The following is a 27925-nucleotide window of genomic DNA, read 5'->3' as shown; positions in this document are numbered from 1 at the left end:
TGTAATAAACATTGGTGTTATTTATATTTCTTTGATGTGACAAGATGATCATAATACCCAGAAGTCAACTGAGTTGTGTGCTTTGTGTCTACATTTTTCTGGAGCTTATTTAGATATGTTTCATATGAATCTGAGGAAGTTCATCCATGCTTTTTGTATTTACAAAGGGGAGAAAAGGAGGAGGAGTTGCTAACATGCAGAGCTCTTACATTGCGCTCTACTACGCTCCTGCAGTCCAAACTCCAACACTTTTGACAGACTGATCTAAAACCCTTGGAAGCAAGCTCTGCTAACAATGGGGGAACAGCAGGGCCTTTTAGTCCTGCAAAATTACATAGGTGGTAAATTTGTTCCTAGCAAATGTTACATCAATTCGTATGAGCCTTCCACGGGTGAAATATACTGCAGTGTTCCAGACAGTGCCAAAGAAGAGGTGAGAGGAACATGCTGTTTATCACCATTGCTAACTGATAACGTTGTGTAAGCTGTTTTTGTCTCCTAGGAAGAGAGATCACAAACTTTTTATTTGTTTGTGTACTTGTTATACTGTTGTGCCACAGCAACACCCTGATTTAATTATGTCCTGAAGACAGAGGTAGTGTTGTATAATTTTCCTGATCAGAATATATAAACATGTACTATAACTTATCCTTCGTGAATGGAAGTTATGTTGAGATCTAGTGAACATTGTTAATTCTACGCTTACATTATCCTCTTGGTTAGTGTGCTCTCTTTTTTTAATATGACAGTGGGGTACAGCTCTGAACCAAAATATATTTCATATTATACGGAAGGTTTAACAGAATGTCCGTATCTTGCACGCTGGGCAAGAGATTCGTTTTATGTTTGAAATCCCATAATGACAAACACAACAGATTGGTTACAAAAAAAGAGCACATATGCATTTTATATTGAATTTTTCTGTTTCCCAGTTGGAAACATGGGGGGAATGTGCCTTACGTCTTGGAACCCAGGTATATTGGCTCGAAGCGACAATGTCTTGTTGAATTTATTGGCGTCAATTTAGGCGCTATGTGCCACAGATGTATCAGCAATTTAGTACGTGAGGGAGAAGTTACTTAAAACAATGTTATGGGATGTATCAAAGTTTGTGTCCTTTAATATTATCTATAATTCAAGTAATTGAAACCAACAGGTCTGATGTGGAGTTAACCCCTGAGCCTAGAAATATAATAAAGTAATATTCTGCATAAAATTGTTTCATTGCTGCTGCCACATATGGCAATAAAACATATTGATGCATCTCTTATTTGTAATTTCTGTTTAAAATAGGTCGTTTTGCGGTTTAAAATTTGTATATGGCAATGTTATATCTGTTTAATCATTTTTCATTTGCCTTTTCAGCATTTACTGTAGTACTTTGTCCCATAGCGCACTGTGTAAATATTGGGAGATGTTGATAACCTGTAGTTAATCTGTAACTAAACTTTAACTCCAGTTTTTTGTGGAATATTTCTAGTTATTTGAGTGCAGTAGGAATTTGACATTATTTTTTTAGGAAACTGCATTACTGATGTCTGCAATGTGATTTATTGAAGTATCAAGTGCCAAGGCTTCTTAACAATCATTGTTAAACAGATTTTTAAAGCGGTAATCCAAGCAGGCGAAGCTTATATTACTGCTTGCATATGAAGGAGAACACCCCTAGTGCTAGTCTGCTGGGTATCCGTAGCAGGCTGGGCTTCCGTCGTCACGTTCGCTCCCCGCTGCATGATGACGGAAGCCCAGCCTGCTGCGGGATACCCAGAGGTCTAGCACTAGGGGTGTTCTCCTTCATATGTAAGCAGTAATATAATCCTCTGCACCCTGTACTTACCTAGTTGTAGTTCTGTGGGTTTTTAATTGATAATTCACCATTGTGCATAGACTTTGTGGCTCTACAGATCCTATGTGATCTTTTTTATTCATATATTTTATGTGATATTGTTATTTTGAGTCAATTTATAAAGCTATTCAATATTGACTGATGATTCTTTTATCTTTTGTGCTTCCTTTTTGTGTATATGTTCCGGTTTGACCCCGCTGATCACGGGAGAGTGGGAGCAGCAGAGGGATAAAGACATCTTTATACGGATACAGAGGGAATCTTGGGACTGCGCATACTATTTCTTTTTGCATTCTTTTGTGACTGAAATAGTATTTTTATTTTCATGTTTTTGATTGAAAGACTTTTGAGAATATAATTACAATGTCAGTGACAAAACACAAAAGTTTCACTTAAAATGCGTGTGCTCGCCACACATACCCTTTTTGGTTAATAATCATTACACTGACGATATTATCGTAATCTATATCCAATTCATGTTATATAGGAGAAAAAAGAGCGCACGAATCAGTGTATCAAACAAATTTAAAGTGCTTAATTGTGAGCAGGTAAGTATTGCACGTACAAGATATTACTCATCATTCAGGCATTACATGTCAGGTACATGTTACCCCTTTGGACAATTTGTCTCCGGATATCAGCAGCACCAAGCGTCCACTATGGTCCGGTCCTGGATTGCCAAAGAGGGATCCTCACAAGACGTCAATACATTCTTTTTCACGTTGACATGTGTTATGTTTACACACCTTGCATGTTTTTCACTTCTGTCTTTCTTATTGTAAATGGTGTGTGTGTGTGTGCCTCCTCGTCAGCGCATTCGCCGGGCATGCCTGCGGGCGCATGATGGCAGTTTCACCTGGCTCAACGAGTAGGCAGCTGCTTCACACGATAGTGGGCGCATGTACCTGTGCGCACACACGAACGTGCATGGAGATGTTGGTGCGTGTCTGCGCTGGCTGTGGTTTTAGCTTTTGCGCATGCGCTGATGGGGATAGCTGTCTATACGCATGCGCTGTTGTGTGTATATATATATATATATAATATAGTGTGTGTGTGTATATGTGTGTTCATGTCCCTTGAATTATAACATGCCTACCACTGGTTTAGATGCTTGTAGTAATCTTTAGCTTGTTTGAAAACTACAGGTAATTATGATGTAATTTTAGGATACTGATCATTAACCATTTAGGCATTAAAAAAAAAATAATTACAATGATTTCTTTCTGAATTAACTCTGTAATTATTATTGTTATTGTAAATGTAAAGGTTAGTAGAAATAGATTATTGCATTTTGGTTTTCTAACCCAGGGGTGTGCAAACTGGGGGGCGCGGGAGATTGTGGTGGGGGGGCACGGGCTGTTGCAGAGGCCCCAGGCTCTTTCCCACGGCATTTACATGAAATGCCGAGGATCGCGTGGGGCCTCTGCAACTCATTACTTACCCAGATTCAGACGCTCTGTGACCCGTTGGCATGGCAAAGCGGCATCAAATGCCGCCATGGGCTCATGTGACGTCACACGTGTCAAATTATGCCACGGGTCACATGACATGTCACATGACCCCGCAGCATCATTTGATGCAGCTCTAAGGCAGGGAGGGGGGCGCGTGCATCGAGGCAGGTAAGACGGGGGCGCAGCAGAAAAAGTTTGCACTCCCCTGTTCTAACTAACGTTATATGAACTTTAAATGTTCTTCAATGCTCAGAGAAATTACAAAATACCCAAGAGTTACATCAATGACTCTACAGGCCTCAGTTAGCATGTTAAATGTTAAAGTTCATGACACTACAATTAGAAAAAGACTGAACAAGTATGGCTTGTTTGGAAGGGTTGCCAGGAGAAAGCCTCTTCTCTCTAAAAAGAACATGGCAGCACGGCTTAGGTTTGCAAAGTTGCATCTAAACAAACCACAAGACATCTGGAACAATGTCCTTTTTTGGCCATAATGCACAGCACCACGTTTGGCGAAAACCAAACACATCATATCAGCACAAACACCTCAACTGTCGAGCACGGTGGTGGAGGGGTGATGATTTGGGTTTGTTTTTGCAGCCACAGGACCTGGGAACTCCTCTGTATACCAAAGTATTCTAGAGTCAAATGTGAGGCCATCTGTCCGACAGCTAAAGCTTGGTTGAAATTGGGTCATGCAACAGGACAATGATCCCAAGCACACCAGCAAATCTACAACAGAATGGCTGAAAAAGAAAAGAATCAAGGTGTTGCAATAGCCCAGTCAAAGTCCAGACCTCAACCCGATTGAAATGCTGTGGCTGGACCTTAAGAGAGCTGTGCATAAACAAATGCCCACAAACCTCAATGGACTGAAGCAATGTTGTAAAGAAGAGTGGGCCAAAATTCCTCCACAACGGTGTGAGAGACTGATAAAGTCATACAGAAAACGATAACTTCAAGTTATTGCTGCTAAGGGTGGTTCTACAAGCTATTGAATCAAAAGGTGTACTTAGTTTTTCACACATGGCTTCTCCATTTTGGCTTTATTTTTGTTAAATAAATCACGACGCGGTGTAATATGTCATGTGTTGTTGTTCATCTGAGGTTGTATTTACCTAATTTTTAGACCTGCTAAAGATTGTTATTATGTCCTGATATGTAAAACCATGGAATTCAAAGAGGGTGTACTTTCTTTTTCACATGACTGTAAATATAAGTTCCGTGTGAAAGAAGTTTGCTGTTCCCGTGCCCTTGACCTACAGTTTGCATCAAGAAAAGACGAAAGGATGGTGTTTTGTGACAGATTGTACAGCTTTGATTCCAATGTCAGTATCTCCTGCTAGGGATGTAGGCAGTCACAATTCAGCTGAACTTCTCTCTCCCTTCTGTGTTACTCTACTCCTACCCAGTGTGTCTGGCAATAATAAAACATGTACCTATCAAATGTACACAAATACCACTGCTCTTGAGGTTAATATTGAAATCAAGGTTTTAAATATATTTGTGCAGAGACACACAGCATTGCTTTTCTTCCTTAAGGTGGATGCTGCAGTGACTGCTGCCAAAGCTGCGTTCCCAAGCTGGTCTTCCAAGAGCCCCCAGGAAAGATCTGCAATAATATTCAAGCTGGCGGATCTGATTGAGAGCCATATGGAGGAGTTTGTCCAAGCAGAATCTAAAGACCAAGGTTATCAGAATGACTTCCTTTCATGTTGCTCCAGTAACGGTTAGAAAGGGCTGAAGGACTAGCTTAGTGGTAATATCACTGCCTTTGATGTGGGTCGTACCCCAGTAACATTGGGCGACTCATTTTATTCCCTGTGCCGCAGGAACCAAAATTAGATTGTAAGCTCTACAGGGAAGGCACAAATTGTGCCTGGAAAGTTCTACTGTAGTGCAATGCTGCATAGTGAGAGCTGTATAAGAAAATAAAGGCATTGCTGCGTACTTGCAGCATCATTTACTGGAAGATTGCACAACCTTGAAGCCTTGTCTGTATATAGAGTTGGTTTCTATTGTTAATGCAACATATATTGGTACCTGATGTCAATGTTTTGGAAAGGAACAGAGATAAAAACAAATACCCGGGTGTAACTGTTCATTTGATATGCGTGTTCACATTGTTTTAGAAAGAACTGTAACAATTCCCTTGTAGAACTAATATAAATGCAGAAATTTAGAAAGCTGCATCATTTCGTAGGCCATAGAGGGGTCCAGCCGCGTTCCTCCGCGCTGACGCTGAGGCTCGCCTGCTCGGTCGGGAGCGATTCCATGGACTGGCAGGCGAGCCAGCGTGTGTGATAGGGAGGCGGGCAGTGACGTCGCTGGGCCAATAGCCCGCGATGTGTCGATGTCATGATGCTGCTTCGTGCTGATTGGGTGTTTTCAGCCGACAGCGCGCAGAGAAACAGTTTCGGCTGTCGGCTGAAAATCCCTGCACCTCAGCACGCCTGTGGAGCCTCCTCTAAAGACATCCTCATTGAGGATGACGGGGCTCATTGCGGAGCGTCCGCGCGGCTTCCCCCTCTATAGACCCAGCCAATGGAGTAGTTGTGTTTTAGGTTACTTTTCGTTCGCTCACACGTGCCATCTGTCTACCCAGGGAAAATCTATGTGGGGCCCTGGCATTAGAGGGGCCTCAAGGTCCAGACTGGCTGATGTAGACTTGGAGACGCTTGAAATCTTATGTACACTGGAGACTGGCCAAATCTCCCATCGCAGTCTGAGTTGGTCTGCTCTGCAACTTTTACTATATGTGGATGTAAATATACAATACACCATTGTGTATTTATATACTGTATGCAGAAATTTCTGCATATATTACGTGTATCTGAGTGCATGCATATATGCAGAAGCCTAGGCATATGAGTGCAGGCATGCTTAAGTATATCAGAGACAAAAACAACAGCGCAAAAACGCCAATAGTGTAGTATATCAAAAACAATTTTATAAAAATAAGGGTAAATATTCTGCGTACATAAAAACAATAGAATGAGCGCAATGTATGTGTATAACACGAGGTTACCAAACGGCAAACACCGGAACTGCAGACTGTAGGAGCTACAGGGTAATTTCAATGTTGCTTTGTTCACTTTAGACATAAGTCACTATCACATTATAGCTGGTTGTAGCTGCGCACATTTCCTTTTTTTTTTTTTTATCAATGCTTAAGTGTATGTATGGATCTATGCACCATTGCATGCATGTATAATTTATATGCATGTACGGTATGCAGAAATGTATCGGCGTACCTGTACGCACCAGTGAATGGATGGAAGAGCCCATGTATGCATGAGTGCAAGATTCATCATAACTTTTTGTCCATTTTGCACGCTATGTCCCCCTGTGGGCCATTGATACCCCAGTCCGACACTGCTTTTATCATTGTTGCCAGTACCATAACTCTGCCCTTCAAAGTTTTTTTTTTCTCTCCTTTTTGCGTATTTTTATTTTTGCATTTCTGGGAAATCTCATGACCCAGAAATAACTTAATATCAAAGACATGGGAAAACACGAACAGTTCCGTTTTTTCATCTACAAACACCAGTGTGAAGATGGCAGAGGCGTAAAGTTTGCTACCTTAGGAAATAACCGTGCTTTTGTTTTTATCTTAATACATTTAGGGCAAACCATCGTGGTTTTATGCAAAACCGTTTCCTTTTGCATACAAGCTAACTTTCCCAATTTGGGATTTGCAGGCTGGTTAAGTTGTTTTCTGACTCGGCTGTATCCCCCATTTGCAAAGAGCCCTACATTTTCAGCAAGTCTGGTGATTGCTGCCTTGTGTTGATTGCTTTAGCAGACTTGCTTAATTAATCTGCTTAGATTGGGTGCGTAAAAGGTGCAACCCCACTTAGCAACATATGTTTAAGTCAAGGGAAGCAGCAGCGGATTTCGAAATACGCCGCCCCTAAACACACATGCCGGCCGCCTCCTTTATGCTGCCCTCTTCCTTCCAATTCGCAGTGTCAAATGACGCCACATATGTCACCAAAGTGACATCACAGTGTGCCATTGCTATGGTAACGCGATGTCAACGCAATTTGATGCCACACCGTCACATTACCATGGCAAAGAGATGCTATTGACGCCACGTCGGTGGCGTCATTTGATGCTGCGAATCGGAAGGAGGAAGAGAGCTAGAGCAAGGAGGCGCCCGGCATGTGGAAGTGACGGCATGTGGAAGTGAGGGCATGTGGAAGTGAGGGCATGTGGAAGTGAGGGCATGTGGAAGTGAGGGCATGTGGAAGTGAGGGCATGTGGAAGTGAGGGCATGTGGAAGTGAGGGCATGTGGAAGTGACGGCATGTGGAAGTGACGGCATGTGGAAGTGACGGCATGTGGAAGTGAGGGCATGTGGAAGTGACGGCATGTGGAAGTGAGGGCATGTGGAAGTGAGGGCATGTGGAAGTGACGGCATGTGGAAGTGACGGCATGTGGAAGTGACGGCATGTGGAAGTGAGGGCATGTGGAAGTGAGGGCATGTGGAAGTGAGGGCATGTGGAAGTGACGGCATGTGGAAGTGACGGCATGTGGAAGTGACGGCATGTGGAAGTGACGGCATGTGGAAGTGAGGGCATGTGGAAGTGAGGGCGTGTGGAAGTGACGGCGTGTGGAAGTGAGGGCGTGTGGAAGTGAGGGCGTGTGGAAGTGAGGGCGTGTGGAAGTGACGGCGTGTGGAAGTGACGGCGTGTGGAAGTGACGGCGTGTGGAAGTGACGGCGTGTGGAAGTGAGGGCGTGTGGAAGTGAGGGCGTGTGGAAGTGAGGGCGTGTGGAAGTGACGGCGTGTGGAAGTGACGGCGTGTGGAAGTGAGGGCGTGTGGAAGTGAGGGCGTGTGGAAGTGAGGGCGTGTGGAAGTGAGGGCGTGTGGAAGTGAGGGCGTGTGGAAGTGAGGGCGTGTGGAAGTGAGGGCGTGTGGAAGTGAGGGCATGTGGAAGTGAGGGCATGTGGAAGTGAGGGCATGTGGAAGTGAGGGCATGTGGAAGTGAGGGCATGTGGAAGTGAGGGCATGTGGAAGTGAGGGCATGTGGAAGTGACGGCTTGTGGAAGTGACGGCTTGTGGAAGTGAGGGCGTGTGGAAGTGAGGGCGTGTGGAAGTGACGGCGTGTGGAAGTGAGGGCGTGTGGAAGTGAGGGCGTGTGGAAGTGAGGGCGTGTGGAAGTGACGGCGTGTGGAAGTGACGGCGTGTGGAAGTGACGGCGTGTGGAAGTGAGGGCGTGTGGAAGTGACGGCGTGTGGAAGTGACGGCGTGTGGAAGTGAGGGCGTGTGGAAGTGAGGGCGTGTGGAAGTGAGGGCGTGTGGAAGTGAGGGCGTGTGGAAGTGAGGGCGTGTGGAAGTGAGGGCGTGTGGAAGTGAGGGCGTGTGGAAGTGAGGGCGTGTGGAAGTGACTTCCCATCAGGCCTGAGAGTGTGGCAAATGTATATAGGGGCACCCCCAAATTTTGCTGCCCTAGGCCCGGGCCTAATGGAAAATCTGCCACTGGGAATCAGTCATGCAACACATTATCTTCCTTTTTTATGTCTTATTTAAGATCTGCTTAGTAGCTTGGCAAATGTAGAGCAAAAAGCCTTGCTGTGAAAAGCACAACCAATACACAAAATATATATATTTTTATTAATGACTCCCCCTCCCAACTAACCAACTAAGAAAATAATACAATTTAATCAATATAATATTTTTGGGCAAATATATAACTATTGCAATAAAACAGGATCTTAATGAAAAGAAAATGTAGGGTAAGCTCTTGAAATTATTATTTTTTTAACCCATATAAGTGGAACGTCACCGTTTATCCTGTCACTTACTTATTTTATCTTCCTATCAGGGAAAACGGTTACATTTGCTCGCACTGTGGACATCCCTCGGTCAGTGTACAATTTCCGATTCTTTGCCTCTTCAATCCTGCACCATACCACAGAATGCACTCAGATGGATCACATGAGCTGCATGCATTATACTGTGCGGAGTCCAATTGGAGTAGGTAATACTTAGCAACAGGGCTGCCGACAGGGGGGGTACAGCCGGGACAGGTGTCCCGTGCAAAGTGTCCGTGGGGGGCCCGGCCGGCAGGCGCTGCAAGTTGGGGCCGACTTCTAGCCAGGTCCGGCTGCCGGTCCTCTCACGGCCGGGCCCCGACTCTCCCCTGCTGTAAGCTTCCTCACTCTGTCCCACGCCGGGCCCTCTGACGGGTCTCCCTCTCAGGCCAGCGCACAATGGAAGCTGAGGCCCAACTTACTTCTGGCATGCTGACGTCATAGAGGCCCGTCGCGCCAGCATTGGAAGCTCGGTGTAGGACAGTAGAGGCCTGCATCTGAGAGAGAGCCGGGGGCCCGGCCGTGAGAGGACCAGCTACCGGGCCTGGCCAGAAGTCGGGCCCACTTGTAACACCGGGCCCAGCCTGACCAACCACAAGGTGTCTGTTTTTTTTATATGTATTGGGGTTTTCTTTTTTACATGTATCTCGGCTTTTTTTATATGTATTCAGGTTTTTTATAAATGCATTGGGGCTTTTTTTATATATGCATTGGGGCTTTATGTGTTTTTAGGGGATTTTTTTTTATATGTATTGTTTTTTTCATGTATTGGGAGTTTTGTTTTTTTTTTTAGATGTATGGGGGGGTTATATGTATTGTTTATGGGGGAGGTTTTAGGGGGGGTTGTATATATTTGGGGGGGGTTGGGATTTTTTTGTATGTATTTGAGGGTTGGAAGTTTTTTGCATTGGGGTGGGTTTTTTTGGTATATATTTTGTAGGGGGATTGTGTGAAGGGGTGAGGGAATCACGGAGGGGGTGGAGAGTGAGAGGAGAGGGGATGAGTGAGGAAAACAGGGAGTAATAGTGAGATGCAGAGGAGATAAATACATGTGAGGCGGTGGGGGCAGGGATTGAGAGTGGGGTAATTGATGGAGGAGGGAGATACATGGGAAGTGGGAGGGAAATAGAGGGGGCTCACAAAGTGTGAAATGGGGGTGCTCGCAAGGTGTGAAATGGGACTAGCAACACTACCGACGGAGGGGGGAGGGGGAGAGGGGGCCACCCTGATGGGGGGGAGCCCTGGTCAGAACTGTAGTCCTGGGCTCTGGGAAATCTGTCTGCAGACCTGTTTAGCAAGGAAAAGGAAAAATAGGCAAAAACTGTTAAATTAGTTATTTTTGTTAACTGTGTGTCTTTCTGCCAGCTGGCTTAATCAGTCCTTGGAATCTGCCACTTTACTTACTAACCTGGAAGATAGCCCCTGCCATCGCATTTGGAAATACAGTTGTTGCAAAGCCCAGTGAGATGACCTCAGTCACTGCATGGATGATGTGCAAACTTCTAGATGAAGCAGGTAATGTCCTTGAACATGTACACTGTGCTTTATTAGAACGTTTGTATTCTAAAACCAAAGGTGTCTGTAAGCGAGCCTCATTGTTTACATTCTCAGTACTGTAACACAATAAACCATAGGGGACATACATTAAACAGCGATAGTACCGATCAGGGTTATATCGCACGGAAACTCCCATTCATTTCAATTGGGGTTTCTATGTACTGTATTAGTGTTGCAGTGTAATTGCATAATTGTTGATTCTTGGTACTGGGTCACTTCTCAGCTTTTTGTTTCCAATCCACACCTAAAAACAACATGTACATCTTAATTTGCTGGTAAAAAGTATTGCAAAAATAAATGGTTCAATTCAAAGTAGTTTCAGTTGTGTTAAATTGAGTGAGTGACTACTGTACTGCTTATTAGTTTGACTAAAAGAAAGGACAAACAGGAATCTCTCATTTATTGTTGTCAATGTACAACAACGTACAGTATCAGTAGATTTGAGGTACAGCAGGGCCCCGCTCATACAGCGGGTGCCGTTCCAGGCCGCTGCCGTAAAGCGGGGCCCTGCTGTACTGTATTGTACCTTTGAAAACAGAGATGCAGAGCTGTAAACTGACTGTTTCGCTGACAAATGGCATTTGACATGGAGTTGCGCACGCGCTAAAACTGTTGTTTAGTGACAGCCGGATACTCAGCTGCTGAGCGCGTTATGCCGGAAAAAAGGAACAAGTGCAGAACCTAATTAATATGGGTATACATTGGGAAACGCTGTATGAGCGGAATGCCGTAAAGCGGAGCGCTGTAAAACGGGGCCCTACTGTATTTTGCAACAAAAATGACAAAATACTGCAATAATTCTGACATGGCGACTTAGAATAGTCTCTGAAGTAGGGAAGAGACTGGGTGAGGCTGTATTGCAGTTGTTGGTGATTAATACGAGTAAGTGATTATAAGTAGGCCAACTGTGTTTCTAAAATGAAGAGCATTATTTTAGGAAGTAGAAAAATGGCGGACACCGATTGTTATGAAAATAGTAATGTTGTCAAAATCATTGGGGGAAAAACTGGAAGGGCGTTTATGGCTTTTCTATAAAAGATAACCAATGGTGTTTTTATAAAGAGAACGAGTGACGAGCCCTATGCAACTAAAAATAACGAATCCAGCTTTAAATAAGTAAAGCATTGAACCTCTCTCATTCCAGGACAATGCCTAATTGTTTCATGCTTACAAAGTTTCTCGTCTCAAAGAAATAGAACTCTGTTCCAGCAAGTCCCTCCATAAAAATAGCCTTCAAGACCAATATACTCGTTTCTGCTCACTGCTAGTATTCAAAATATACGCTTCATTTCTGCATATTTCTCTTCCTCTTTCCTCAAGGCGTCCCACATGGTGTAGTAAACATCGTGTTTGGTTCTGGCCCGATAGCTGGAGAGGCCCTTGTATGTCACCCTGATGTGCCCATCATCTCCTTTACTGGCAGCACGGCCACTGCTCAGCGCATCATTGAGAAGAGCGCCCCGTACTGCAAGAAGTTGTCTCTGGAGCTCGGGGGGAAGAACCCTGCAATCATATTTGAAGATGCTAACTTAGAGGAATGCATTGATACCACAGTCAGGTCAAGTTTTTCCAATCAAGTAAGTGGCAATGTTTTGTCCTACAAATAGTCTCTGATTAATATTTGTATTTCTAGCTTATACATTTGAACCCTTTTGTGTTTTTTATGTAAAGATGTTGAGCTTTTTAATTGGTCACTGCCCGTTTTGCAGTTTCTCCAAAAGTTTTTTTGGGTACCACAGAAAATCCATTGCTATTAAAATATGTACCAATTCTTTTTTTTTTTATTGCTCATTATAAATAAGTATTGTGCTAGTGCATTACAATGAAAGGAATGAATCACATAAAGATGGGGTGTTGTCATTTAGTATCTTTGTTTTAGTGGTGCTGCTAGTAAACTGCTTTTCACAATATTTCATAGATTGTATGGCTACTTAAGCTGCTGTTATAGCTACAGATGTTTGCAGTGTCTTATTTTACTGTAGAAAACTAGGTGCATGCTTTCTACGAACAATCACATATAGTAAAAAAATAGTCATTCACACAAGAAACTATACCTAAGGCGTGTAATATGGTCCTCACTGCTGTGCGTGCGGGCACGCCCGGCGTTGCACGTGGCGTGTGCGTTTAGTTGCTAGGGTGCAAGCGGTGACGCGCGCAGGTAGGGGGCGTGACTCTGACGTTACAGCGTTAGGCCGCGCTGTGATTGGTGCATGGCAGCAGTGCGAAAATACAATTTTATTGTATTTATTGATTTTTCCCTGGTCTGCCGTGCCACCACTCACAGCCGTGCGCGTCTGAAGTATAGCAACTGCAGGCTCATACCCTGCAATTATTATTGACGCTGATGCGTGAGGACTATATTACACGCCTAAGGAACGTGCCCAAGAGAATTGCCAAGTCTTTGTAAATCCTGCATTCCAGACCCACACCCCTCGAGGGTATGTATATAAAAATATCCACTTACTGTACAAATAGGTCCAGCTCTCCACATAGAGAAGTCTTCATACTTCGTCATATTAATGTAATGCATGTAGATTTTTGAAAAGGCAACCAACTTACAAAGGAAGTTACTGTAAGTCTGGGGGCAGCATGTCCCTTCACCAGGATGGAGAAAACTTACTTTTCTTGCATACGGGTGTGTCATGAATCTTAGCCATGTGTTCCAGAATCATTTATTCAACATGCACAAATTCAAAAGGATATAAAAACAATAAACTTCAAACTCCAAAAAAGAAGATTCAATAGAGAAATTGGATTTATGTTGGAAGTAAAAAGGTTCAAAACAACTCTGCAGCCAAAAATATTTGACACTTTTTAGCAAGAGTGTTAGGAAGTCTATCATGTTTCTAAAATCCCCCAATATTTAATAATAATATTTATTTATTGTATAGCACTGACACACAGAGCCGTACATAGATTTTTTTTGCAGGCATGATGACTCCCTGACTCTTTGAGCTTACAATGTTATTTTGGTGCCTGTAGCAGATAGCGAGATAAGGTAACTTGCCCAAGGACACAGGGAGATGACACCGAGAATTTAACCAGGTTCCCCTTCTTCAAAGTCAATGTTATTGTTTTCAGAGTGAGTGCCCTTCACTCCACTGAGCCTTTCCTTCACCTGGCCCTGTCAACAAAACAAAAACGGTTGCACAATGAGTTCCACTGCAGTGTATTATTAATATCATTTTCTGTCTTGAGGCTTTCTTTTAGTTTCCACTCAGTGGTCAAGGAGTCAGAAAAAGGCTGAAAGTAAGAAATTCTAAACCTGTTAACCTTTGGGTGTAGAGCTTTGGCATAATGTTAAAACGTTTATACAATATTTCTAATCTAAACTCAGAAATTGAGTGTCTTAAAAAAACAAAAAAAACAAACAAAAAAAAAAGTGGACCTGTAAGATTGTAAAGAAAAAAGAAAGTCGTATTCCAGGCTTGTAAATTAAGACGCATTTATAAATTTTAGTACTATCTTACTTCAACATCTGTTTCTGTCACTAGGTGGCCCTATTTCCCACGAAATGACAAACTATGCCGATCTGATTTAAGGTAGAAAAATAGTGATGTGCTGAATAGTACAAAATATTTGATATACATTCTAATTGATCTTGCTATGGATAAATATATTTTAAAAATATATTGAGTATCCCCCCCCAATTAGAGTTGAACAAAAGTTGAAGTTCACGGGCACACTACAATATTATTATTTTTCACCTAAATCTGCTATGTAACTACAAAGTAAACATGTTTGTTGACTAAAAAAAGGAATGTCATATTTCCCGCAGCCCATGTGCTCTTTCTTTTAACAGGGGGAGATCTGTCTGTGCACAAGCAGGATCTATGTTCATAGGTTGATCTATGAGCAGTTTCTGAAGAGGTTTGTAGAAGCCACCAAGAAGTGGAAGGTTGGCGCCCCCTCGGATCCGACTGCTTGCATGGGGGCTTTGATTAGTAATCCTCACCTAGAAAAGGTATTTTTCTCATCTCACCCCTAATCTTATAACATTTGTAAAGCTGCAACCTCTCCCCCACCCCCCATACCTGTGATTTTGTTCCCTTGTATTACATATTTTGATAAGTCAAAAGGTAAGTCAAGGTCAGTAACAACTAACAAGACATAAAATATGGCTGATGACCAAACTATAGCCTCGTTTCTCAAGGAACACTCAGGTATTTTCAATAGCCCAATGAGTTCCAAGGTGGCAAAACCAGAAGTATTCTGTTGGCTTAAAGGAACGAACAATTCTTTACAATACGATGTGTTTATATCATTTTAAAAGGCTAAGATGACAACCAAAAAACATATATATGTATGTATGTATGTATGTGTAGCCAGGTTCCCCAGGCTTACCCTTATCTCCGTATGCGGGGAAGCATAGGAAGGTTGCAGTGTGCAGGGAGTGCTTTGATACACTGGCGACACACTTTATTCGAGCTCGGCTAGTCCCACGAATTTGGGTATACCCGGGTGTATTGAGGTTTGTGACTGTTTTCTGCCCGAGTGCATTGAGTTATTTTCCAGCAGGGATTGAAGCATTTTATTCCCGCTGGCTGCAATACTACACAGTACATATATATATACTGCATTACAATTCATGAATTTATGCCATCTGGTAGACACGCAAAGCATTGCAGCCTATTAAATCCTAATCATTATCATTTAACAGATCAGCCGCCCATCAGCCAGGCATGAACCCAGGCTGGGAAGGCAAATGCAACGGGGCTTGTCAGAGGTGAGGAGCGGCGCATTCCAGGTATCTGCCAGGTACATACCGGGTATTTGCTCGAATAAAGTGTGTCGGTGCAGTACATCGGAGGCTCCGCAGTGACCCGAGTATAGGGCGCCGCCATGTTGGTGTTCGCGCATGCGCGGTGAGCCATGGAGGTGGTGAGGGAGCAGAGGCCGCGCATGCGCAGTAGAAGGTTGCGAGAGCCCTCGAAAGAGGAGCTGCTCCTATAGGGTGGAGTGTACGGGACTAAGAGTTCCAGCAGCCATAGCGAGACCAGGTGACGCCAGGGAGCCTATAGGGTGGCTGGAATAGCGGGAGGAAGGTTTAGATGGTTGCGCAGGGGAGCACGCCGGTCAGAACCGAGCGGGAGGAGGAAGGAGGAGGATCGCTACGTGTAGGGAGGCCAACAGCCCCTACACTAGGCCACATACCCCGGCCCAGATAGGCCCTGAGTCCCCGTAGAGTGAAGCGGAAGTAGGGACTGGCCATCAGATAGGACACAGCCCCTTAGAATCAGCAGGAGAGTGGTACATTCAGAGACTGTTGCACTATCATACCAGAGGTCTGGGCTCAGACCTCGGCCGCACAGCAGTAACCAACCAGGTGGGATCGCCCCGGAAGGTATTCCTGGAAGTCATTTGTCGTTTGATCCTTTGTGAAGTGCTTTGGCAGGCCCGAGTTCTGGAGCGCTCGGCAGGTAACACATCAAGTGTACCAAATATATATATTCATATCCGAACATAGTGGCTGCGCAGTCACACACATATACCTCACTTTTGGGTGGGGCAATATTGAGTGTGGGAACTGGACACAGTGTGGGTACACGGTGAGGGGGTCGCGTCCTGCGAGACGCAGTAGTATAGTGTCTCCTCTAGGGAGGGACACCTGTTGATGATATGCAAGGTTATGGTTGCGTTAGTAAAGTCATTGGTTACTTTTATATGCTGTGTGTGTGTGTAATACATTATTGTCCTGCGATGAACAACTTCCACTCTGCTGGGAGCCATCGCAGGTGGAGGCGCTGCACCAATTAAGAGGTTATCAGTATTCATACAACTGGCTCACATTAAGTACTATACTTGATTCACAGCGTTCCTGTTTTACCTTTCTGAGTTACGAGTCAAATAAAGTGTTTTATTCACCCATTCCTCACCCATTCCTCACCTTACACCACATTGTTCACAGGTACACTTGTTTCTATGAGTGTGTGAGTGCTCTCCTTGGGGCTCTCTCTCTCGTCGTTGCTATTCATACAAGTTGCCCCAGGCTCTCTGTGGCGGAGACTCAGTCCCTGCGAGCCAACAGATTTGGTAGCGTACTATATTCAATAGGAAACAGGGCTACATATGTATGTATGTATGTATATGTGATCATGCTCCCCTCATTGATCTCTGCAATAGCATTTGCTACTAAGGCCTAAACAGTTTGCAAATTAAGAACTTATTTGTTTGGCTATTAATGTGCCCTAACTTCTGTTATATCGACATCTACAGTACATTTGTTGTGGGCTTTCAAAATAGGCTTTCACACCAACATGAATTGAGTGATACTGTCAAACATATATTGGGTTTCCTCAACAATGAGAAGCAATGGGTAGGCTCAGGACAGTGAGAGGACCCTGGGGTAATGAAGATGTTAGAGATAAAGCATCTGCCACATTGTCTGCTACACACAGGGCATTACATAACACAAAAATAACACTTCTTTGTTACAAGTTATTTTTGTATGAAGGTTCCAAGTACTCTGAACAACACCTCCTTTAATTGTGGAGGATTACTTTTGACTACAGTATATTGGATGAGATATACCAAAGGTTCAATCTTCAGGAAACTATTACCATACAGTACATGTCATATTAATTTCCACTTCTCCGTCACCGCCACCCATGCATATGCGCAAAAGCATATTTCATTATCGACACACAATACATTTATCAGTAAAAGTAGTTTTCTTTAAAAAAAATTATATAAAAAAATGTTTTAATATTAATCCTTTTGCTGCCAGAGGTACCAGAAACACATTACTAGCTACAGATCTCTGATAACCCGAACATGAATGCTTGGCTCTGTGATGCTTTATCCTATCATATGCAACTAGAATGACTCTGTAGCGACCAAGATTCATCTAGATACAATTTTTCATGTCAATGTCTTGAGCTACTGAATAGAGGGGTGTTTTTTGCCTTAGAAACTGTACATTCAGATTTAGTACAATTACATGTCAGAAAGTTACTGCTTGTTTATGATTTCCAGCTTCTATATCAGAATTATACCTAAATGCTATAATACATTTTTCTAATCTGTCAATCAGGTTAGGAATTATGTGAAGAAGGCTCTGGAGGAGGGGGCGACTGTCATCTGTGGAGAAGGTGTGGATACTTTAGAGATTCCACCAAACAACAAGAGCGGCTATTTCATGTTACCTACTGTCCTCACAGCAGTGAAAGAGGAGTCCTGCTGTATGCAGGAAGAGATATTTGGCCCAGTGGTTTGTGTCGTGCCTTTTGATACAGAAGAAGAAGTGATTGGGAAAGCCAACGGAGTCAAATACGGCCTGGCTGCTACCGTGTGGACAAGAGATGTTGGTCGTGTCCATCGTGTAGCTAAGAGATTGCAATCAGGACTAGTGTGGACCAACTGCTGGCTCATTAGAGACCTTAACTTACCATTTGGTGGTATGAAAGCATCAGGTCTGGGGAGAGAGGGGGGAAGAGATTCTTATGATTTCTTTACTGAAGTAAAAACTGTTACAGTGAAACATTGACCTGTAAAGTTTTATTCCTTTAATCATTTAAAATGAATGAATAAAATAGAAGTGTCTCCACGACATGTAGATAATATGCATTAGCTTGGGTAGATTTGATAGAAACCGCTGAGAAATCACTGCAAATGTATACGTTCTTTGTCAACAGATTTGGATTTGTGTGTCTACAAAAAACAAATGACCGTTCTCAAGGCATTTCAGCTGCATTGATAACATAGTATTGGAATCATCAGAGGCTCGGAATCGAGATGTGCGAAACTATTGCATGATATTGCGAACCATACAAAGTTTGGACATTTTTAGTTGAAAAACAAATTACGGTTCAGTCAGAGTTCTCAAGCGATACACCAAGCAATTAAGTCAATGTGCATTGCTACTCATTTAATATGCCAACTCATATCCAGGTCCTGTAAAAGGGCTTTTTTTGGGAGGTGGTGGTGGTAACTCCACTATCATCACTACTGAAAAAGTACATTGAATGGGTGTTAGCATATTGGAGAATCATTTGCAAACTCTGCCTCAGCTGCTTTGAGAGAAAAAAAAAACATTAAAAAAAATGTTGACATCATTTTGGATAACTCTAGCTCTGAAATATAAGAGACTAAGAAAGATACTGTTCTTTAAGGACAAGAAGTAAGGAACTCTTCTTCATTCTGCAGTGTCACTAATGATGTTACCTGCGTAGACAATATAGATGAGTCATGGGTCTCCACTGGATTGCATCCTCTTTCCTTACCTGGATGCACATTTGGATCTTGTGGGATCTGCATAGGCAGTCTGCCACATCTGTAGTACGATGGTGGGTACAGGAGGAGGGTTTCTTTCTGTCATTCTTAGATATTGAAATTCTAGGCATGCAGTAAGTATTTACTATTAATGTTCCCTTGTAGGAAAAATTAGCATGAGGGAAAGCAAAAGACACTTAGAGAGGTGCCCATTACCTTGCAAAAAAATCCATGGTAAATGCTATCCATATTCTGTAGTTCCAGATTTGTCCTGAAATATTTTGCTATATACTGTACAGTACACTTTGAAAAAGCTCCTCCACGGTGAGAAACGCGTCAGAGGACTTCACCCTGTGTGTCTGATTTTTGTAACCATTATGCCTAAATAAATAAGCGATTTTATATTTGCCTCCAGCCCTTGCCTATTTTTGCTTCAGGGAGGGCCCTGAAGTTTGCACAACAGCACTAGGTCAGGTGGGAGCAGTATGTTGCTGCATGTGACTTGCCTCACGTCACTGGAGGCCCAGGAGGGGGCCAGCCACCATATGTGCCCCCCCCCTTGCTGCACACGCATTGGAGAACCAGGCATCATTTACCTCACACCTGCCTGGAGATCCAGGAGGGGCCCAGCTGCAATCCGTTACCCCAGCCGCTCCCCTCACCACACACAACAGAGGCCGCAGTCACTCCCCTCACCACAAAGGCAGCGGAGGCCCCAGCTGCCCCCCTCACCACACACGCAACGGAGGCCCCAGCTGCTCCTTCACCACACATAAAGCGGAGTCCCTAGCTGCTCCCCTCACCACACACAATGGAGGCTCCAGCTGCTCCCCCTATCACATCGAGCCAGGATTAAAAACAAAGACGTAGGTACTACAATTTTATTTAAAAAATACATTATTTTTAGGTTAGGTGAGTTAGTCTAATGTGCACATGCAGTGGACTATTCATGTGAACGAGAGACCAATTTAGTAGTGTGCCCAGGTAGTGGGTGAAAATAGAAGGCACTTAAGAAGACCCCATAAATTATAATGGGCATTTCATGAAATAAAATAATGAATCGCAAAATGTTAGTGATGGTGTGATATTTACTGTACTGTGCTCAAAGTGTAAATGGTGATTTAATGAGTGAAATGAACTATACTAAAAGGATAACATATAATAAAATGTAATAATATAACGCCCTATCATTGCTGCCTATGAGATGGATCTCCCACAGCAGACCTCTTAATAAAGTTTCAAATAAAGTCTTGTGCATGCAAGCAGGATATGGGAAAATAATTTTAAAAGACAATAAAAAGTATTAATATGGTGTATGTCCATCATAACAGGAGATAAAGATTATAATGCGCTCACTGATTTCTTGTAATCGGGCATGTATAACATTTTAATATGATGCCCTTTGAGTATCTCCAGCTCAGTCTTGCAGTGTTTCTGCAAAGTTGGCATACTATAGTAGAATAAAAAAAGTTTATCCTATTAAATAAATGCAATATACAAATGTAGCCATGTGTAAAATTGGTGTACATATCTCTTTCTCATGCTGGCAGTAAACCTGATAAGTATGCAGGAATGCCAGTAGTTATCATGGAGGTTTGCCCTCACACCCTGGTGAGGTGTCATATGTCCCATAGGAAGTGACAACATGCTGTGTGTCCACGGTTAGTGACCTCAGAGATGTGCCTGTTCCTAGGTGATATAAGACACAGCACTGCCAAAAGTTAGTCTGTTCAGTTCCTGTTGTTGGCTGCCTCTGTTCAGTAAGAGGCACATGGAGGTCTGCAACATTGTTGCAGTAGTCTGATGCAGAGCTGTGAGTCTGGCAGCACGAGGCAGACAGAGAGGAGCTGGTGAATCTTCTTTAGGGGAGAGGTGGAAGCAACTCCATTAGAAAAGGAGGAACCTTTCAGAGGGAAGCAGCTGAACAATGGAGGGCTGAATACACCCCATTGTGGAGGGCAGCTGGCCCACCGTACAAATAAAGATGTCCTTGATTAACAACACTCTCGCGTGCAAGTGTGGAGTTATTGCACGGAGAGGGGCACCACAGAGGAGTTCCTCGCCAGGACCATCCCCGAGTGACCGAAGGGACGCTGATGAGGTGGAGGCACTGCACTGGATCTAGGTAGGACTCATCACACTACCTCAGCTGCCTGTCTGGGTTGGCAAATCCCCACACACCATCATGCAGGAGACTCAGGAGTCCTGTAGCCAACAGGTGCACCACCAGACACTACACCGTAATGGGGGACTGGTTAGACCACAGGGGCCAATATGAGATTGGGGGGGTCAGGCCGGTTCACAAAACCCGTTACATTTGGAGGCGCTGCTGAGATATGACCTGTCAACAGGACAGGCTTTTGCTAGGTCACTTGGAAACAGGGAGAAGTGTCTGCTGCCACTTTGTGCTGCGTTGGGACGGACCTAGGGGCGGTCAAGGGGGCTGATGGCGTGTGTCAGTTCGCAGGGACGACCTAGGGGCCTGAAAGGAGTTGGGGGTTTGGAGCCGGGCTATAGCTGTCCTAGTCACCGTGAGGTAGCGCTAGTTGGTAGGATGCCTAAAGGGATAGCCTGTTAACGTGGTCAGGAATCCTGGAGAGGGTCTGCGCTAGGCTAACCAAGATAGGTAGATGCCCCAGTACTGCATGGAAGCCCCAGAGTACTCTAGCCCATTCCAGACCTCTTACCGTAGGGAGCACAGACTGGGAGGAAGGAGATACAGCAGACACTGAGAGAGTGAGCCTAGCCTGAGGTAGTGCATACATGAGTCCAGCCTACATTAGGTACACAAGGTGGTGCATCAGGGCAATCTTTATTGTACCGGTATGGCAGCTGCCCCGCAGAGAGGAGCTCCATATACAATCAGAACAAACACCGCAACGCAAGATGGCGACGGCGTTGGAGTCAGTAGTAATGCTCAATCAGTCCGTTGTGTGTAAAGAGGACAGGGGACAATTGATAAAGCGGTACTACAGTCTTCGTCAGAAAGACGGAGAGGAGCTATCTGAGTTCCTCCTGCGGATTGGAGCAGTCTTGTGGGAGATGCGGAGAAGGGATCATATTACGGCCACCGAAGTGGATGTGTTCTGTTGTGATCAATTTCTGAGAGGAGCGATACCTGACCATCCTGTTGTGGTCATGATGAGGTGCTCTTGGATGCGGGGTGACCCCCTTTCCTGGAAATGGCTAGTGGAGAAGATAGAGAAACACGAAGTTACAACTGCTGCTAATATGGATAGCAGAGCGACCCAAAATGGCGGTTCCCGCTTCCCTGGGAGACCGCGTGAGCCAGTTGCAGAAAATGCTGCAAATGCTAAAATTGCAGAAACTTGTCCGGGATTGGCGGGAAAACCTAAACCCCACCCCCGCCAGCCGAGTGACGCCGTGCAGAGCCAGAGTCACTCCTTGAAAGAGTGTGCCGCCCCTCCTTTAAATTCCACCAGGGGGAGCGAGAGTTTTGAGCAGTCATCAGCCATTTCTGTTCACCAGGAGGAGGAGCCGGGACTCTATATCACTATGAGTCCTGCTGAAGTTCAGGCTGTCTTCAGGGAGAAGTTACTTAGTGCCTCCCATGACCAACACCCAGCTGTGGTGATGCCCCAGCCGGCGGACCACACCAGTGAAGCTGGAGATAAGGAATCACCTACCCCGTTATCTATGGAACAGGAGAGACCACTGTGCAAAGTGTCTCCCGTAACCAGCACAACAAAGAGCGAGATAGACATTGGGGTATATCCCTATTTATTGCCAGGAGGCTCCCTGGTAGTCAAGGCGGGAGCGGACACAGCCATGCTGACGGCTGAAGCCCCGCGTGCGGCCTGCACCGAACCAGTTGATCCCGGAGAATGGGGATCGCTCCTAATGATCGCAACGGAGCCTAGAGAGAAAGGGGCCTACAACCGCGGTGAGAACCCGGAACCTCACCGTCGGTCCCCTGCGGAAGTGCCACTACTAGCGTCGGAGTCTGCTTCATCGGACGAGGAGCAGGCAAGCCCGACATCGGTGGTGATGCGCCTACCGGCGGACCACTACAGCGGTGCTGCAAAAGAACCAGCACTTACCTGTGTCACAGCGGAGCGGAGTCTCGAGGTGCCGAGATCGCCTGTGCGGAGACAACCGGAGCGGCGGAGTCCCACGGCCGTGGTGACTTACAGCGCGGAAGGAGGAGAAGATTCCATCCCGAGCCGACGGAGCGGTGAGATACATCCTTACCCTCCCCAGGCGCCGATGGTGGCAACGGCGGAGGAAGGCCTAGACCAGGCCCGAACGGAGTGGAGAGCAGAACCATCACTTCCGGCGGCGGATGTCGTTGTGGAGGAAGAGATCCCGCATGGGGATCCATCGCAAGATGGCGGAGTATCCGGTTCCGGTGATGACGTCATTTCTGGCGGAGGTAGCGGAACGACCAGAGAGAGAACCACAACGCCTCGGCGATCGGGCAGTGCTTCCCGATCACCTGTGTCAACAAAGAGCTGGCAGGCTGCGAGGAGAGCTGAGACGGGTGAGGCCCAACCAGCGGCACGTCCGCACAATGATACGGGACTATCCGAAGGCAGAGAGCGGGTCGGAACCCCGCGGATGCCCATTTCCTGTCCCTATGCCCAACCCCATGCCCTAGGTAATGCCCCTGTCCCTGTCACCTTTTCCTGTGGGTCCACATCCAGTTTGGGAGTGTCGGAAGGGTCCCAGGGAATTGGTGAGGAACGGACTGGGGAGAGACTGAACAGCTATGCCTCTGATGGTGGGTCGAGGGGTGGAGGGCAGTTGGGAAAAGTATCCGAGTCCCGATGGGTACCCAGTGTGGCCGTAGTTAAGTCTCAGGATAGCTCCAAACCAGAGAGGTGGTCTAGGCCTCTTTCATCAAGGACCTCTGGGGTATCTGCTTGGGGGAATACAGAGGAGGGGGACTCACTAGAGTGGGGGTCTGAGGAACGTAAGGAGACCCGATGGTGGGCTCCCTTATTTGAGGGATACGTGGGGTGGATGGACCGCACATGGTTCTTACTACAGAAAGGGGACGTAGTGGACTATTGGTGGGCAGTGGGGGAATTTACACCGGCCCAGAGGAAGAGGGAGATGCAGGAATGATGGTTTCAGATATGTCAGCATAATATAGAGCCTATGGGGCCTGGGATATTATCTGACCCCGTGGACAAAGACGAGCCCCTGTCATGGGTGTTGCCAGGGAGGGCGGGGAACGCAGAGCTGACTGGGTGCAGCCGGGCCGAGAGGGCTATTATAGCCAAGTACAAACGCTCGCATGGCCTGGAATACCCATACGTCCCTGAGCCCCTCATGGAGGGAGAAATTGAGTTTAAGATGGGTTCCACTGGTGAGGATAGGGGATATGGCACTGATGAGGAGGAAGGATCAGGGGAAGAAGATTGGGATCCTGGCGGGTTATATGAGAAGTGTCACCCAGAGGGTTACAGCATTGCTGCTTTAAGCCCAGTGGACCATGCTGTGTGCAAGCCACCGTAAGAGGGTATGGTAGTACCAGTAATGGATACTCCAGCAGGGAGTAATCCTGGTTGTTATACATCATCTACGTTAGGATGTATCTGTTATGTTTATGATGAAAAGATATGTACTGTAATGTGTGTTGTTATGTTTTGCAGTGCTACCTGAAGGAAGGTTCCGCAAATTTAGATCCCAGCCGGGACGTTGGGTTCCACCAGGGGGAGAATGTAGCCATGTGTAAAATTGGTGTACATATCTCTTTCTCATGCTGGCAGTAAACCTGGTAAGTATGCAGGAATGCCAGTAGTTATCATGGAGGTTTGCCCTCACACCCTGGTGAGGTGTCATATGTCCCATAGGAAGTGACAACATGCTGTGTGTCCACGGTTAGTGACCTCAGAGATGTGCCTGTTCCTAGGTGATATAAGACACAGCACTGCCAAAAGTTAGTCTGTTCAGTTCCTGTTGTTGGCTGCCTCTGTTCAGTAAGAGGCACATGGAGGTCTGCAACATTGTTGCAGTAGTCTGATGCAGAGCTGTGAGTCTGGCAGCACGAGGCAGACAGAGAGGAGCTGGTGAATCTTCTTTAGGGGAGAGGTGGAAGTAACTCCATTAGAAAAGGAGGAACCTTTCAGGGGGAAGCAGCTGAACAATGGAGGGCTGAATACACCCAATTGTGGAGGGCAGCTGGCCCACCGTACAAATAAAGATGTCCTTGATTAACAACACTCTCGCGTGCAAGTGTGGAGTTATTGCACGGAGAGGGGCACCACAGAGGAGTTCCTCGCCAGGACCATCCCCGAGTGACCGAAGGGACCCTGATGAGGTGGAGGCGCTGCACTGGATCTAGGTAGGACTCATCACACTACCTCAGCTGCCTGTCTGGGTTGGCAAATCCCCACACACCATCATGCGGGAGACTCAGGAGTCCTGTAGCCAACAGGTGCACCACCAGACACTACACCGTAATGGGGGACTGGTTAGACCACAGGGGCCAATATGAGATTGGGGGGGTCAGGCCGGTTCACAAAACCCATTACACAAGTAAAAAAGCAATCACATTTATTGAAAGCTTTATAGTTTATATGCTTCCAAATATGACATGGTGATACTAGATGGCTCAAACTGAACGCTCCCTGGTAGAGATGGGCAAATGTGTGCAAATTGTTAGCAGGTTTTTAAACCAAATTAGATTAGTAGACAGATTTTCGAAAGAGAAATCTACTTTTACTAAAGTCTAAAGTATTGTATAGATCCCCTGAAACCTCCCATCAAACAACAAGTAGAGAAATCTCTGCACAAAATGGAGCACATCTGGCAGATATGCTCATAGGATATGCAAAGTATATTGAAATCACACCTTCTAAAAGATTTTCACAAGTTTTATCCTGACAAGCTAGGTCTTAAGTCACTGTGTGCGCAAGGAAGGTCACCCTGTGACCCTGTCAGGCCCAATAGCAGCTCTAGCAGTGAGTTAAACTAGCTGCTAGATAGCTCCACTCTGGCACCCTACTTTTTAGCTCTGCTGCTTACTGCTGATACCTGGAGCTAATCATATTTGTGCACGCTAAGCCTGGCTTCCTTTAAAAGCAGACAACTTCCACTTAATGGTTGCCAGTTCAATGTGCCTTAGCCACAAAAAGGAGCACAACGAAGATACCTGGGAGATATGCTAATAGGATATGCAAAGTGTTGGATGGAAGCCAAGGGGAGTCCATGAGTATGATTAGCTACAGGTATGAGTGGTAGAGCTCAAGTATGTTCAAAATAGGTCAGTCTCTCTCTTCCTCTCCAGCAAAACCCATATTTTAGGGTCTAGAAGTTCACAAACAAACGTATATATAACAATCGCAATTATATGTGAAAATAGGCAGGCAAATGTGCATTTCTTTAGACTGTTCCGCGGATATTCGGTGCTGAAAGGAACGCCCAAGTTCACAGCGATTGTCAGTGAAAGATTTCTCTATTCCCTGCTCTGTTTGTCTGTAACCCTAGCAATTCCGACTTCCAAGGTGTCGTCTTCACTGTACTATGTCAGAGGGAACTCCCCATTGATACTTGGTGCTAGAAATGTGCAAACCTTTAGCGCCCGTGGTCAATCTTGGCTACTATCAACTATTATGAGTCACAAATAAATTTGCTTCGATAAAAACGTGGCAAATTCGATTAACACTGAAAAGTCGATGGCCATTGTATTTTCTATTATATTCACTTCCACAATTCAATGAAACTTGTAAAAAAAAAACACATTTTATTAAGCACAATCGTGCTATTTTGCCACTTTAAAAAGTTGAAATCGAAATTTTTTATTCATTTGGGATATTTCTGTAAAACTTTTGGTGTTCCAAAAAAACGAGGGAGCAGGGGACGTCATAAAATGTAAAAAACAGAAAGATGCACCGTAGAGTAGTAATGTCTCAGAAATGGTACAGTGATAGAAGATCCTTCAAAATGTATACTCACATTTTGTGACAATCAAATAAGCATGTCACAATCTCTGGCAAATGCTGGTGGATGTTGGAATGATGTGGTTTATCTCGAGAAAACAGAAAAGAACACCCTCACGCAAATATATGTAAAAACTAATAATTAATAAACCATGTGCCTCTCGAATGCGCACTTACAATATGGCAATTCTTTAAGGCATATATCGGAATAAAAACAGGCACTCAGTGAAGCGGAGATCTCACCACCTCCGCGACACCGATGGGATCAGCTGTTTGGATGCCGGCTGGTGCTGCTTCTGGTTGCGGCTGCCTGTAAACCTCAGTAGCCTTAGCAGGAATTCCTTCCCCGCTCGTATTCTTCTCTCTCTTGGTGACTCTACACGTTTCACTTAGGTAAAAGCTTTTTCAGGAGTCAATTGATTAGTCCACATCATGAAATATATTTATATGCATCCTTACTTAGCCATTGGTTGATTGGTCAGAAAACTCTCCCTGCATTGTTTAAATATCCCAGTGACGGACACGGGAGATTTAAACATTGCAGTGATACCGGCACCCCATACCGGGGCCTGTATCTCAGGAAGCATGGGGCCCCCGAGGCTGAAATTAATACGGTTCTGCTCCGGAGACCCTCTGCTTCAATACTGGGTTATTAAAATGTTTATTAAAACTGTGTGACCGCCTGTAAGAGCTGTGCAGGGAGATGCAGCTCTTTCCGTGCAGCTCTTGCAGACTGCAGGCAGATCGCAACGGTAGAACTTAGAAAAAGGCTGAGATAAGGGCACTGCTATCCCGAGCGGTAGGGCATTTTCCTACTTCACGATTTTTGACTTGCGATAATTCTTTGTGAATGTCATGAGATATGTATTTTAATACATCTGGTGCTTCAGGGGTTAATTGTAATGATGCTCGCCTCAAGCTGGAAACGGACCCGCAGGGCTGAGGTAGGAATACAAAAGAACCGACCTGAGCTGAGGAACAGAGTCCTGATAGAGTAGTGAGTCGTAAGCCGAAGGTCAGGGCTGACAGCAGAGTTGAATAGTTGGTGAGAATAAGGAAAACAAATAAAGTAGCGCTAACTTTCTAAGTGTGCAAATTAATTCCAAATGGATATGAATGACCTGTTATTCCTAAT

The 27925-nt window shown here is 45.0% G+C and overlaps 1 protein-coding gene across 2 annotated transcripts; it reads left to right on the top strand.

Annotated features, from left to right (window-relative positions):
• Window positions 1-156: 156 nt before the first annotated feature.
• On the top strand, window positions 157-19285 carry ALDH8A1 (aldehyde dehydrogenase 8 family member A1). Of its 2 annotated transcripts, XM_075597377.1 has the most exons (7): window positions 180-433; window positions 4840-4987; window positions 9127-9282; window positions 10481-10630; window positions 11993-12249; window positions 14475-14636; window positions 17706-19285. In XM_075597377.1, the coding sequence occupies exons 1-7, from the start codon at window positions 296-298 to the stop codon at window positions 18156-18158; spliced, it is 1464 nt and encodes a 487-aa protein (XP_075453492.1). In that variant the 5' UTR covers window positions 180-295; the 3' UTR covers window positions 18159-19285. The 2 variants fall into 2 exon arrangements, with proteins under 2 accessions (XP_075453493.1, XP_075453492.1); XM_075597378.1 differs by lacking the exon at window positions 4840-4987 and having other exon boundaries at window positions 157-433; window positions 9127-9278.
• The last annotated feature ends 8640 nt before the right edge of the window (window positions 19286-27925 follow it).

The sequence above is a fragment of the Ascaphus truei genome, chromosome 4 (genome assembly GCF_040206685.1).
Source record: "Ascaphus truei isolate aAscTru1 chromosome 4, aAscTru1.hap1, whole genome shotgun sequence".
NCBI lineage: Eukaryota > Metazoa > Chordata > Amphibia > Anura > Ascaphidae > Ascaphus > Ascaphus truei.
The sequence above is the reverse complement of the archived record's forward strand: the minus strand, read 5'-3'. Positions and strand labels throughout refer to the sequence as shown.